Source organism: Leiobunum rupestre, chromosome 6 (assembly GCF_980474605.1).
Source record: "Leiobunum rupestre chromosome 6, qqLeiRupe1.1.hap1, whole genome shotgun sequence".
Lineage (NCBI taxonomy): Eukaryota > Metazoa > Arthropoda > Arachnida > Opiliones > Sclerosomatidae > Leiobunum > Leiobunum rupestre.
In genome coordinates, this window is record NC_143389.1 from 68,074,157 (window position 1) to 68,089,755 (window position 15,599).

A 15,599-nucleotide genomic window follows, 5' to 3' on the forward strand; every position below is an offset into this window, starting at 1 on the left:
GCTGCCATATCTTTTGGAAGGTTCCGGACCCCTAGGCTAAAAGCTACTTAATCCACCACGGGTACTCTTGAATTATTGTTTTACCAGGGCCCAGGCATCTACCGAGAGTCTCGGTGGCCCTTGGTGAGAGAGCGATTTCAATTATACGTTTACCCTTTTCCCAATGACAAAATGCGATTTTGTCCTTAACAATTTCCGAGACCTCGACGGTATTGAGATGAGGAAAGCAACGTTTACATTTCATCAAAGATAACGCAGGTGAGGCGCGATTGTAAGAGTTCGGGTAACATGTATTTCCCATTGATAAGATAGCGTTGTACGATAAAGTAACAAAATGCATAAGTCGTAGCGCAAGGTATTATTTAAACCAGTTAATTTGGAAAATGGAAGCTCCACCACCCTACTCGGAAATCGATCCCCAAACGGCCAGATCGTCGACCCACGAAAATGTGGGCTTCGTGTGGTCGGTGCCTGTCGTCAGACCCTCGACTATGACCCCGGTTTATGAGGTTCCCCACGAGGATCTGTTCAGAGTGGACGAAGATAAGAGTATTTTGCCTGGTGTTCCTACTTGCTCTTGCAGGACTTTTGTTGATTTCGTGCCTCTAGTGTCAAATACCGGGAACCACAGAGAGACATTTGCGTAAGTGCATTGTTCTAACAGTAATAATAATAATAACAATAATAATAATCAGCTAAACAAGGGTGGATTAACCCATTTTTGCTGTCCTAAGCACTTTAAACATTTTGATGAAAACCATGATAAACCATAAAATTATATTTTAATTTTGGAAATGACTAAATCACACTCGGAACTTTAGAAAACCGTAATACGCATTGATTGCAATGCAGCTATCTGAACAAAGGGAATGGATCCTGACTGAGATCCCAACTCAGTTGAAACCGCCATAAATAGAAGACAAAAATGAGAAAAACTGACGTTGAGGTGCGTGATTCACGCTGGCGCCGGCTCTAATGAGACTATGGTTCCAATCGTGAGCCCGGGGCACCCAGCGAAAACGAGCGACGGGATATGAAGGTAGAAAACATCAAAACACCGTGATTACTCTACTGCTCGAACTTCAACCTCGAAGACAGTGTTGCCAATGTTTGAGAGTAGAAATTCCGTTTATTTTCTTAAATTTAGACTATGTTAGTTTGTGAATTGTGTTCATTAGAAACTTTTGTTGCCCCCAATTCTCTTCTTGCCCTAAGCAATTGCTTATCTCGTTTAATGGTTAATCCAGCCCTGCAGCTAGACTAATACCCAAGGCAACACCTTAATCATCGAGCTACTCTTAATGCCTTTATCCCAAGTAGCCGGGCTACAATGAGTAAGAGGCTGGTGGCATGCCTTTTATGTCACGGGAGCCAACAGCTCTCTACACTCACTATTACCGTTAACCCCCTTTAAGCAGTGGGGAGATAACATGCAAACTCAACGCAAGAGTAAAGTTATCTTCTTATTATCAGTAGCGGCCAGTCACGGATTAACTACCATCTAGGCCTCTAGGCTTGACCTTAAGTATGCTCACCTTGACTTTGCTGCGTCCTGGTCTCTTCTCCTGGGTGAAGCCTACTCAGCCTATTGGGCAAACCACCACTCTACTAACGGCGCCAAGCAAGGGCGTATTTAAGGGGGGGTTGGGGGTTCAACCCCCCCCCCCCGAAATGCTGATGACTGGGGGAGGGGTGCTTAATAAAAATCAGTGAAACTTCCGTCAGCACCCCCCCCCCTTGAAATTTTCCCCAAACCCCCCCTGAAATAAAATCCTGGATACGCCCTTGGCGCCAAGCCTATTTCGTATTTGCCTGACCACAGATTTTACGAAATGGTCGACAATTTCTTCAAATTTACATAGACGCACCGATTGAAATTCAAAAAATAGCAAACCCTCAATGAAATAACATTGATAAAATTAACATATTAACGGTTATCTCCAGATCTTAATTTGAATCAAAATTAGTCTTGATGTATAAAAGATTATAAAGGTTTACAGGGATCACACTATTTTTAGCCTACTTTTAAGAAAACCTAGCTATATTTCTAGATTTATTATTTAATTAACTTTAATTTCATTTAATCTTATTACATTTTTTCAATTAATTTCATTTAATTTCTTTTAATTTCATTTCATTTAATTACATTTTTTTTCATTTAGTTTCATTTAATTTAATTTAATTTAATTTCATCTCATTACATTTTTTCAATTAATTTAATTTAATTTCAATTAATTTCTTTTAATTTCAATTAATTCCTTTTATTTTCAATTAATTTAATTTAATTTCAATTAATTTCTTTAATTTCAATTAATTTCTTTTAATTTCAATTAATTTCTTTTAATTTTAATTAATTTCAATTAATTTCAATTTCTTTTAATTTCAATTAATTTCATTTAATTACAATTAATTTCTTTTAATTTCAATTAATGTCTTAATTTCAATTAATTTCTTTTAGTTTCAATTAATGTCTTAATTTCAATTAATTTCTTTTAATTTCAATTAATGTCTTAATTTCAATTAATTTCTTTTAATTTCAATTATTGTCTTTTAATTTAAATTAATATCTTTTAATTTCAATTAATTTCTTTTAATTTCAATTATTGTCTTTTAATTTAAATTAATATCTTTTAATTTCAATTAATGTCTTTTAATTTCAATTAATTTCAATAAATTTCATATTTCATTTCATTTAAAGATGTCAATGAGGTTTGTAGAATTTACCGTAGTGCATAGAACAATTGTTTTGTTGTCATTTGAAGATTATAGTGTGCTATATCTCAACGCAGATTGGAGAAAAGTAGATGTAAGCCATAAGTAAGACTTGTGATTAAAGATAAGCTATTTTTGTTTCCATCTTGAAAGCTTTAAAAATGACAACGCAACATAAATCTAATATCAAACCTTTTGACGAAACCCGGAAGTTCCATGGACTCGTATGCATTTTATTGTGGCTTTGAAGATAATTACCAAGTTCTATGACGAGAAGTAAAACATTTCAGAGAGTCAGTTTTAAGAAAATTAAAACCGAGAATGTATTTATTTATAATTAGGGATAATTATTATGTAGAAGTTAACGGTAATAGTTAGTGTAGGGAACTGTTGGCTCGCGTGGCATGAAGGGCTTGCCACCACCCTCCTACGCATTGTAACCCGGCCACCTGTTTAACCGCATTGGGTCTTAGGTGGTGCCTTGGGTATTAGCCTAGTTGATTATTATTATTATTATTATCTACGGTCTCAAAACATTGTCAATCTACTTAAAGCAAGTGTCAGCTCGACGTGAAGTGGCTCTTTTATCTACAGATGTCGCTAGCGTTGAAATCCAAACAAGATGCTTCAGCTGCATTTTGCCCCAAAAGGCGGGGCATAAAAGTACACGTCGCTTGTAAATTTGACAATAACTTAAATTATAGTAATTTTTAATAATATATTTTATATGGGATATATAATTTAGGTTAAAGTACACTAACTTGTAAGTAGAGTATAAGTTGTCTAATTATAATACTCTACAATGGTTCTATGACGACGTGATTGTTTCGCTATTTTGTTATTAATAGATGGCACCACGCTCTCCAGTAAAGTCGTTTTTTCGAAGAATCTGATAGATTCATCTCTAATAAACAAGGGCCTTATCATAATACAGGTGGCAATGGTAGAGCCGACTGTTGCTTTAAAACTAAGCGGTGATGGGGATACCGTGGGGGCTAGCCCCGGAGCCCCCACTGGAAAAAACATACGGGGCTAGAGCCCCGACAGAAATACAATTGAGAATCAATAGACACCAGGGAAAGATTTCTCATCTCACTGTTCAAATTCATTTTTTTGCAGAAGTTATTTTAATATTGAAGATGCAAGTTACATTACGATGAAATAAACATCAAATTCGCTCAAACATAAAATCGCGTCGTCATGCACCCTGTTTTACCCAATAGGCCTTTCTATAAAGTAACATTGGCCTTCTTGTTAAGATGTATCGAGGGCGTCACTCGTGACGTAGAAGTGACGTTTCACTATGATAGCCAATTAAAATTCGACGAGTCGCCCTTTTTATAAAGATTTCGTGACGAAAGCGATACATATGAACAAAGTTCCTCAAGCGTAATGACTTTATAGAAAGGCTTATTATATGGACAGCCTTAAATACCTTCGTAATGCATGCGGCGAAGAAAGGCTTGATCCATGTACACTCTGTTAAATAAGTTGGGATTTTGGCACTTATTTGCGATTATCTCAAAAACTATGAATGATAGCAAGTTGAAACCAATTTTATTTTTAATATTTTACTAATATCTTTCATACCTATGTCTTGATTCACGTGTAGCATATCCATATCCGCCGGAAACGCCAAATATCGTTTTTGAAAACTTTTTAAATAATGAATTACGCCCCTGAAACCTGCATTTTTGGATTCAGAAGGGTCAATTCATGTTTAGAAAGTTCCATTGTTATCCGGCTACGTCGAACGGCTGCTAAGATATGGCCTAATGAAAATTCGGGTCTCATTCGGAAAATTCTAAAATGCCTAATTAATCAATATTATTAATCCGGCATATAACCACAGCGTTCCAACAACTCATTAAATCAAAATATATTTGCTTATTGTGTTACCCTCAATGAAACGATGAAAGTTGTTTTTTCCTCAACAATAAGATATTATTTCTCGCTTGTAAGAACCTTGGGTCGTATCGAGCATTTTAGAATTTTCGGAATGAGACCCGAATTTTCATTAGGCCATATCTTAGCAGCCGTTCGACGTAGCCGGATAACAATGGCACTTTCTAAACATGAATCGACCCTTCTGAATCCAAAAATGCAGGTTTCAGGGGCGTAACATCATTATTTAAAAAGTTTTCAAAAACGATATTTGGCGTTTCCGGCGGATATGGATATGCTACACGTGAATCAAGACATAGGTATGAAAGATATTAGTAAAATATTAAAAATAAAATTGGTTTCAACTTGCTATCATTCATAGTTTTTGAGATAATCGCAAATAAGTGCCAAAATCCCAACGGCTGAAGACTTATTTAACAGAGTGTACACAGAGATTTTTCTGAAATTTATTTATTAGTTAATTCATTGACGGATGAGGTATTATAAAGACCACTTTTTAAAATAAATATAGTAATAAAGATTTAGAGCTGTACATTTCATTAGTTAAGTTTTCGGTATATATAATTTTGAATAAAAAAAATGGCCGCCGCTGAAACTAAGGCCTAAATTCATCTACCATCCTAAAATTAATTTACTCCATAGAGCTTAGATAGAAACCATGTTTCCTTATAAGCTTCGAGCGTAGTTTAAATTTTGGTCACAAGTATCGCCGCCTACCGAGCGAGTTTTAAATTGATTCATTGAATATATGAAAGCTGTCTGCTCGTTAAAAATTGTCTCTACGCAACAGACTTGCAAATAGTACTATTTTCGTAGGGGATTGAAAATTAAATAAATATATACAGAAATTACAGTTAAAGCAAATAGTGTATGATATGTTGTGATTCACTTTCATTTAAATTGGGGGTCCTGGTGACTCTCGACCCCTCTTTGAATGATTTATCTCGAGGATCCCAGCATTTTGTTTTGAGAGCCAATGACCCTCAGATTGCCCGTAATAGACGCTTCAATAAAACATCTTCAAGCAAATTGACATGAAGTAATATTTCCGAGAGTCAGGACCTGCAATCCTGCATGTTACTGTTTATATTGCTTGTTGAAAAAATGGAAACTTTTAACCTCTACGGTATGTAACAAGTCTTTCCTTTTAATCACATAGATTTTTGTCGATATATTAAGGCTTAGGAAAAACATTACGTTCTATTTACAGGTGAAAAGTGTCCATTATTTGAACAAGCACTATATTAACAGTAACTTGCAGCTCCTGGCTCTCGGAAATATTACTTCTCGGTGATTTAGGAAATATGTTTTATTTAAGGGCCTATTGCAAGTCTGCTGCGCAACAGCTGAAAGTTCAACCGAAAAAAATAGAATTTCAAAAGTTGTCTGCTATTTCTTAACAGATTTAGTTGACGGATATTAAGCCAGATGGCGCTATATTTCCTAAGCTTGAAGAACATATATGAAAAATATGACAATTCATGCAATTTGTTTTGTTTAGCGATTTGCTCGAAAGAGCCAACCGTTGGTTACTGACGGCTCCGAACTGGCGGGTGGCATCCTGCGAAACCTTTAAGCAGTGGATTGACGTAAAAGCGCAAACGACCAGAAGAGATGCGGCCATTTACTACGAAGCATCCAAGAAAAAGAAAACATTCTACTACGGACTAAGGTATAGACAAAAGTGACGCAATTGACAAACGTGTGCCAGTTCCTTTACTTTCTGAATAATAATAATAATAATAATACTAATCAGCTAGGCTAATAGCCAAGGCACCACTTTAGGCCCAAGTCATCAAGCCCCACCTGCCCCCTCAATTTAATCCATTCCCCCTCAAAAAATATTCGCTGCCCCTTCATCTTTATTAGTTTTTTCCTTAGTTCTCGAAGCTCAGTCTCTCTCTACTTCTGAGTGTCATTCATGGGCGTGCAAACCACGGGGGCAGCGGTTGCAACTTGCATCCGCTTCAATTTCACGGCGATAGTGCTGCCCCCACTACTTTTTCCCAGGGCAGGGTTTCCGTAGAGTTATATTTCTCACAGTATACTTATTTGCCACGGACGGACTCTTACAAAACACAAGGGTGTCGCATGTTTAGTCAACCTGTTAAGTTGACTATACATGCGACACCCTTGTGGTTTGTTTTCTATCTCTCGTCATTTTTTCGGACGCAGCCTATTTAACAAGGTATATGCTTATAATATGGTTTTTGCCCCCACTCTCGTAAAAACGTTGGTACGCCCCTGGAAACTGTCATTCACTCCCCCAAATTTTACTTTGATACACTCTTGGTAATTATGGCACAGATAAGTGTTGATATGCAACTCGATATATTTCCTCAGGCTGTGGCTACTACCCGGGCAATCGCACAGTGATCCACAAACAATTGGATTCATCAACTTGAAGCCGCGACAGGTTCGAAGGCGCAAAAGAGGAAATGTCGAGCGAGTACGAATGCAAAACCTCAAAGAGATCCTCTTGGGCTTCAGAACAATGCAAGAAGAAGAACCTCTTCCAGGTGAAACTACGCGTTCAAATTGGAAATTAAATAGTAGACAGGTTAATTAATTCACCCCTCACAGGGGGTAGAGTTGTTTGCGAATGCCATTTTTAGCCATCGAATCGAATATCAAATATTTGTTTTATAACCACGTCAAATATCAAATCGAATATTTAAAATCTGATTAAACACCAAATAGTGTTTTGAGTACCAAATAGTATTTCGAATACCAAATAGTATTTCGAATACCAAATAGTATTTCGAATACCAAATAGTATTTCGAATTCCAAATATTATTTTGAATACCCCATAGTATTTCGAATACCAAATAGTATTTCGAGTACCATTTTTTTTCGAATACCCAATAGTATTCCGAATGCCAAATAGTATTTATAGTATAACAAGACCCCCGAAGTTAATCAATCAGTTTTGCAAACTATTGAAATATCAAATATTTTCCTTTGCCCTTTTGGAATAATATTCGAATATTTTATCAGGAAAATCAAATATTCGCGAATATTTTGAAGAACTATTCGATTTGTTATTTAATCGAAAAATTTGGTGTATACTAATGTTTTACACACTTGGTAGAGTCAACACAAGTTTATCCCACACTTTTTCCAGCGTTGGCTTTACCCGTCTATTAGTTCATTTTCATTTTTGATACAAAGTATTTGCGTTAGATTCCCGATAACATAACTTTTAATAAATTTTGAAATGTGAAATATCGGAGCTCTTTCGTAAGATTTAGATATTACCATAATATGCAACATCCTCATTGATAAGTATTCCATAAAGGTATTTCCGGTAATGACGCGTCATGAACGTTTCAGAGGAGTAACGGAAGCTACGAATGTGCACGCGAAATGTATCGTGCTGATGACTTTGACAAGAAAATTTATCTTGCGTCGAACTATCGCGTCATTCCGTTAACCTTTAACCTTTTTAATTTAAAGCAAGTGTCGGCTCTTTTTTCAACAGATGTCGTTACCGTCGAAATCAAAACAAGATGCCTAAGCTACATTTTGCCCCAAAAGGCGGGGCATAAAAGTACCCCTCGCGTTGATTAGGTCGTTTGTAAATTTGACAATAACTTAAATTATAGTAATTTTTAATAATATTTTTATATAGGATATATAATTTAGGTTAAAGTCCACTAACAAGGAGAGTAGGAGACGACCCGAGGTGATAATCACAGATTTTGTTCAAACTCGGGTATAGTGTACACCTCCATGTACCTTAAAAAACCTGCAAGGTAAAAATTGCGACGGGCTTTCGTTTTGCCATGGCAACCGAAAACGTTTTTGACAACATTATTTGGAATTATTTTAATTGAAAATAACATGGGAGTCTGAAGGATTTTAAGGGTCCCCAATTGACTAAATTGCATTTAAACTTGATTAAATTAAATTTTTAAAATCAATTTAAATGTATTTTTAAGGGTTTTGAAATTTTATTTTTTTTTTAATTTTTTAAAGGTTGAACAAAATCGGTGATTATCACCTCGGGTCGTCTCCTAGTAAGTAAGTTGTCTAGTTAATAATACTCTACAATGGTTCTGTGACGACGTAATTGTTTCGCTATTTTGAATTTTAGATTCCTTTTCCATTAATAGATGGCACCAGCTAGCCGTTTTTCCGAAGAATAAGATAGATTCATTCATTTCATTGCCATCTTTAATAACAATAGCGGCAAGAGCCTTATAATAATGTGGCAATGATACAGCCGACTGTTCCTTTAATTTTTGATTGGTTTAGAATACGAATATACCTTTGCAATAGCAACAGGAATTATTATTATAAAAGTGTTTTAAACCGTTGCCTTCGTTATCATGCAGTCCCGTGCACGGTAAATGTCTTCAATTAATTTCTGGTATTTTAGTTCGATAATTCCGGCCACTAGGTTCCCTCGTATCTGAACTCCGTTACCTAGGCAACGGCATGGTTTTAACTTTCAAGAGTCAAGACCCACAATAAATATGGTGTTTGAAAAGTGTTAACTCTGCTAATGTAACAAATTTTGGATGCGCAGTAAGACTAAAAAGCAGATGAAGATGGTCCTTTGACGTCATACCTCGCCGACCTATGACGTCAGTTGGCTTCACTGTTATGAAAAATTACTACTATAATAGTTACGTTTAACGCCAATAGATGGCGGTAGGGTTATTGAAACGCTCTCATCGTTTTTGAGAGTTTTGTCTCATTGGAAAAAGTTAAGCGTACGTTTTGAAAAACCCCTTATTAGTTTTATATCAGACACAAAGAAACAAGTCGTCACGTCATTAAAATTACTTGTCAGCAGGCGTGCAAGGATCTTTATTATAATGTAGCCAACGCTTAAACATATCAGTGCACTTATTTAACTTTTCAATGAAATGTTTCCCCGGTTTGAGTCTATTTGATCGATTCCCAAATGATCGAACGGGTCCCATTTGATCGAATGGAATTTGATCGAATGGCATTTGATCGAACGAAATTTGAAAGCTACTGTAGGGTAAAACTACTAGTTTTTGGGAGTAAATCGAAAAGGCAACATCTAGTCAGAATGAGATACAGTAGACTCTATGAATAATAATTATTATTTAAACTGTACTAAAGAAAAATAACCATAGTACTTCTCCATAATAAGAAACTAAAACAAACAACAGAAATATGCGAACGTGGTCAGACCCCTCGTATACAACGGTGCATACGCGCCTACGGCGCGCGTACATCAACCCAACCTAACCTAACCTAACCTAACCTGACCCTATTTATATATATCAAAAACAACGGGCCGTTATCGTCGATGTCATAAAAAATTCCATCATATAGTGTATAAAGTAAAAATCTCTTCATCTTTGTGGCTTAATACAGTTAAAGCAATGAATTATTCCATCATTATTCCTTCTGCACTTAAGCGATGAATTATTCCTTCTGCACTTAAGCAATGAATTATTCCATCATTATTCCTTCTGCACTTAAGCAATGAATTATTCCATCATTATTCCTTCTGCACTTCATATTGACATTCGGTAAAATAAAAACATACCAACTGGTACTATAAATACTTTTGAATTCGATCAAATAGTATTCGATCATTTGAAGGTTCGATCTTATGAAACAATTTATGACAAATGGGATTCGATCAAATGGAATTTCGATCAATTGCAACGTATAATGATCGACTGTCGATCACATATTTTTCGATCAAATGGACCAACACCGTTTCCCCCGTAGATTTTATACATATGTTTTTTCTTTTGTTTATTCCAGGAAAAATACTTTCTGTGGAAGCTTTAAAGATGAGCGTCTCGAACATAAATACCTTTGATTGCGACAGTCTCTTGTGGCAAGAAGAACCAGCCTACGACTACCAATTCATGAATGTTATCAGAATTTTCTATGAAAAAGGCGATCCAACACACGAAATAATCGGTAAACTCATATTTTTCGTATAAAATTTGCATAGAAGCGTATTTGGTATCATCAAATGGTTTGGTATCATTTATGATAAGAAATATTTAATTCTGAGTGGATTCTTGGTCAGGGCCAGATTCACACTATTGGGGGCCCTGTGCAAAGTAGACTTTGAGGCCCTAAAAAAATTCAGACGTTACTCTTTGACTCAATTAACGCCAATGGATAAAACATTTATTTCGAAGATGGGGACCTCCTAACCTCGGGGGCCTCGGTACCATGGCACATGCCTTAATACGGCCCTGTTTTTCGTTACGAAATGTTAATTTGGCGTGCGTCGTTAATAAATAAAATAGGGGAAAGCCCCCTATAGTGTTGTGTAGCGCCATCTTCTATTAGCCTATTAAATTGAATTTTTAACATAACTAAATCTACTGAGGTATTACCTCATGACGGAGCCCGAATTTCGAAATTCATTCTGTAACATATGATATGTCATACTTATTGGTCTTATTGTTAAATGTCATACTTGTTGTACTTTTTGTTAAATGTCGTAATTATTGTACTTTTTGTTAAATGTCGTAATTATTGTACTTATTGTTAAATGTCATACTTATTGTACTTATTGTTAAATGTCATACTTCTTGTACTTTTTGTTAAATGTTATACTTATTATTCTTACTGTTAAATGTCATACTTATTGGTCTTACTGTTAAATGTCATACTTATTGGTCTTACTGTTAAATGTCATACTTATTGGTCTTACTGTTAAATGTAATACTTATTGGTCTTACTGTTAAATTCCATACTTATTGGTCTTACTGTTAAATGTCATACTTATTGATCTTACTGTTAAATGCCATACTTATTGGTGTTATTGCTAAATGTCATACTTATTGTACTTATTGTTAAATGTCTAACTTATTGTACTTTTTGTTAAATATCATACTAATTGGTCTTACTGTTAAATGCCATACTTATTGGTCTCATGTTATAATATCTTTTCGCGCGTCAAAAACCAATTCAAAGCACCTGAAAATATGTTGAATTTCTCCTGTTTCAGGTGCGATGGACTTTCTTCCATTGCGGGATATTAAACTTTTGGGAAAAGACAAAGTCGAAACAGTGACGCAGTTAACAGCGAGAGCTTTTAAGACTTTGAAGGAAGAATCAGAAAAGGAAGAAAACATGCGTCTACTCAACATACAAACTCTTGAGGTTGAAATCATTAAAGGTAATCGTTATAGTTATACTATCGCTCAAAACGGGTTTATGAAGAGTTTCCAAACTGAATTAAACTGGCTTTTAAGTTCTAGTGTGAACAAGATATTGAAATAAATATTTTAATACAAGTATATTAGCACATCAAAACCAAATCCAGTACTAAATCAATAAAAACTAGTTGAGGTTAACGGTAATAGTTAGTGTAGGGAGCTGTTTTTTCGAGTGGCATGAAGGGCTTGCTACTAACCTCTTACGCAGTGTAACCCAGCCACCTGATTTAAAGGCCTTAAATGGTGGTGCCTTGGGTATTAGCCTAGCTGATTAGCTGATCTATAAAAGAAATGCAACATAAGTTAATGCTATCAAAACTGACGTAATATTGTTACTGTTGATATTATCTAAATTTACTATAATTTTACGCTTGTCATTTTGATAGGGAAGAAACTGGACACTTCAGTTCTAGCCAACAAAGAAAATCCGAAGAAACTAGAGCACTCACAGTTTTTGAGAGCGTTTTTCGTCAGAACAGAAACGAAAGGTCCACTATTCTCCCAGAGGTCTATTATTTCCTGCAAAACGTTTCTTCCGGTTGTGCTGCCAGATTCCGTCAGTTCTATCGCGTTAAAAGCAGAATCAAACGAAAAAACTAAAGAGCGCTTGGAAGCCTGGTTGAATGCCACTGGTGCGTATTCATGAGGGCATCCTTTTGAGCATCTGACCTTATAGGAACACAGAATCGGAAATAAAGCTTGAAAAATGCCACAATTTTATAATCTATTAGGAAACTACATATGTATACTTTAAATATCTAAGGAAGGCTATTGTGGTCCTAATAGACACTTCAATAAATCATCCTTCCAAGAAATCACCAAGAAGTAATATTTCCGAGAGCCAGGACCTGCAAGATAGGAGCAACAAACGCAAGGAGAACGCAGCTAGCCTTTAAACACGCTAACGTTGTGTTGTGTACAAATTTCATTGGACGAGCCTTTACGCTGAACGTTTTACGGGCGGGGAAAGACAATTTCCGAATTTTCCCCTTCCGACGGCAATAGGCGCTAAAGCCTCTAACCAATGAAAAATGTACACAAGAAAATCCACGACGTTTGACGGGTTGCGTTCTCCTTGTGTGGGGTGCTGTGTTTGTTGCTCCTAGCTGCAAGTCACTGTTTATGTAGTTCTTGTTAAAATAATAGAAATTTTTCAACTTTACGGCAGAAACAAGCGTTCCCTATGGCTTTCCCTTTTAACCAGGTAGCTTTTTTTGACATATAAGGCTTCGCAAAAACACGAAGTTCTGTTTAAATGTGAAAAGTTTCCATTATTTCCACAATCATTATATTAACAATACCTTGCGGGTCCTGGTCATCTGAAAAATTACTTCTTGGCGATTTCCTAGGAGGATGATTTATTTAAGCGCCTATTATTCTAATAGAAAAGGGCTTGGTTTACAACAGAGATTTATTTCGCGACGTGCTAAGTTACATTCGGCTCCTAGTCGACTTTAAGCCTAGTCTTGAATAGAGGTTCACTTACCTCCTTTGCTCTTTTATAACCAGCTAAAGATTTTCAGTGTGAGAATTAATCGAGGGTTTTTTTAAATTAATTTTCTGTTCAGTCCATTTTTTGAATGAGTGTTCTTCATTTTTTCTTAACAAGATATATTTATTATCAGGAATCCATACCTCTACTTGGAATGCTTATCGCGGCAGATTTTCGTCTCGATGTGGCTGACGGTTTTTTTTGAAGTCACTATGTTAACTTAACAAACAACTACCTGAGAGGGGAGCGTGTGCAGAGGGGATTTTTTATCTCGTAGGCGGGGCCAAAGCCGTCAGAGTGATCTTAGTTCTTACCATACGCGATATGGCAGGATAAGCATTCCAAGTGGAGGTTTGGATTCCTGTTGTTATATTTAGTTTTGGATAATACTATAGATCGCGCAAAATAGCAGAAAGATATTTTTTCCCTCCGTAAACTGACGAACAAAAATCCCAAAGTAGCGTAAGGACTTTTATGATGGATGAAAAAGAATTGATAAAAGGTGCATTTAATTATACTTTTTTTTATTTTCATCATGGTAACGCAGCATTTACGATGCCCAAATTTAGGCATTTTTCTCTAATTTTACAATGTCATAAGTGCTACCTTAGAAGAGCGTGGCTTCAAGTTCAAAGCACCATCTAAACCAGGGCTGGACATAAGGCACTAGTCACGGCATTTGACTACTAAAATAAATGCTCTGACCACTAAAATTAATCGAAACTTGGGGGCTTACTAGTCAATTTGAGTAGTGAAAAATTTACCAAAATATTCAGAAATAGTGGCGAATTTAATCATAAATTAATCATTCGTCAATCCCATTTTATTTTAAAAAAATAACATCATGTATCTCAAGTGATAATAAACTCCTATTTCAATTCTGACGGGCAAACCAAAATGTTGGCTGACCTTCTTGTTTTTTACCCCCTTTTGACCCCCAGTAGTCAGTAACTATTTAAATAAATTAAGGTAGGAGGCTCGCTAGTCAGGCTGAATACTAAAAAAAAATATCCTTATGTGCAACCCTGATCTAGACTCGTTTCATTCGCGAATGGTACATATTAATCTCAAGTGGATAAATCTAAGTGGTAGAATATGCTCAAATTGCACAGTGACACTGGCGAAAGAGGGAAAATATGGCATGATCTAGTTCAAAGAAAGTCCGCCTGTGGAGCTTCGGTACAACGGCAAAGGTAGATTTGGCTTCAGTGTCACGGTGTAGTTTGAGCAGTTTCTGCCGCGTAACTTTTGTTGCCCTTAATAATAAGATGATATTAATTACAGGATGTAAAGTAATATGTTCTGAAACGGTCAACATTCGAAGCAGTATTTATGACGGATATCTAACTCTCATTGAAAAGACTAAATGCCTGCCATGTGATGGATATCGATGGGTATCAGCCTTTAAATTGTACATTGATGGCGAGTACGAAGAACCACACGAAACCCTGCTTCCGGCACTACCGAAATATGAAAAATCTAAGTGCATTATATCGTGAGACTTTTAGTTCTTAGCCGTATCGTCAGTGGTGGCGCGCAACGGTGGACCATGAAATTAAAAAGCCCCCTTCAAGTTCTAATTTGGGGACCGAAAAAATCACTCATTGAATTTGCTTTTAACTTCCTGAAAATTATATTAAATGTTTTTAGACCTCGAATTGAATTAAAATTTTGAGGATGTATCATTACAATTCTTTAGGGTACTAAGATAGTTCTAAGGTGCCCAAAAATAAAATAAGTGGGTCCAACTTATTAAACCACAGTTTTTGGGTTTGTTATAGATGCATAGATATATTAAACAGATAATTTAACCTTAAGAATTTTCGTATGTTTAAATCATTTAAAATGGTACTATTTCTTTGAAAATAAAAATTTATTTGAAATAAAAAATGGTTGACTGAATGATCCTTTCCAAAAAAAAGTTCCAAGGGTTTTCAAAACTAGTTCTTTGGTGATTTTGATGGCTACGATCAAAAGCGACATTATGCCAAAAAGTGTATCAGCCCTAGTTGCACTTACCTTTGTGCCTTTCGAAGCCATAGAATTTTTATAAGGTAGAATGATTCCGTATAACTTAAAAATATGTAAAGGCCGATCGTCAAGTTTGAACCAATCAAGAGTCAACGAGTGGTTCCGGAAATAACAATTTGTTTTTATTTTTCATTTTTGTTCGCGTTTATAAAGATGGAAAAGATGAATTATGTGATAATGTAAAGTACGGGACAAACAAGAATTGATCTATGAACTTAATAAAGATAAAGACAAACACATTGCCCACTGATAAATTTATCGTATTTAAAGCGTTTTATTAAAAAAG

General features: G+C 35.7%; 1 protein-coding gene across 1 annotated transcript; it reads left to right on the top strand.

The window, feature by feature from the left end:
- The first annotated feature begins 304 nt into the window (after window positions 1-304).
- Window positions 305-15,149, top strand: LOC149943266 (uncharacterized). Its single transcript, XM_090177957.1, has 7 exons — window positions 305-643; window positions 6,119-6,289; window positions 6,961-7,136; window positions 10,373-10,534; window positions 11,580-11,750; window positions 12,177-12,422; window positions 14,567-15,149. The coding sequence occupies exons 1-7, from the start codon at window positions 384-386 to the stop codon at window positions 14,779-14,781; spliced, it is 1,401 nt and encodes a 466-aa protein (XP_090034083.1). The 5' UTR covers window positions 305-383; the 3' UTR covers window positions 14,782-15,149.
- The last annotated feature ends 450 nt before the right edge of the window (window positions 15,150-15,599 follow it).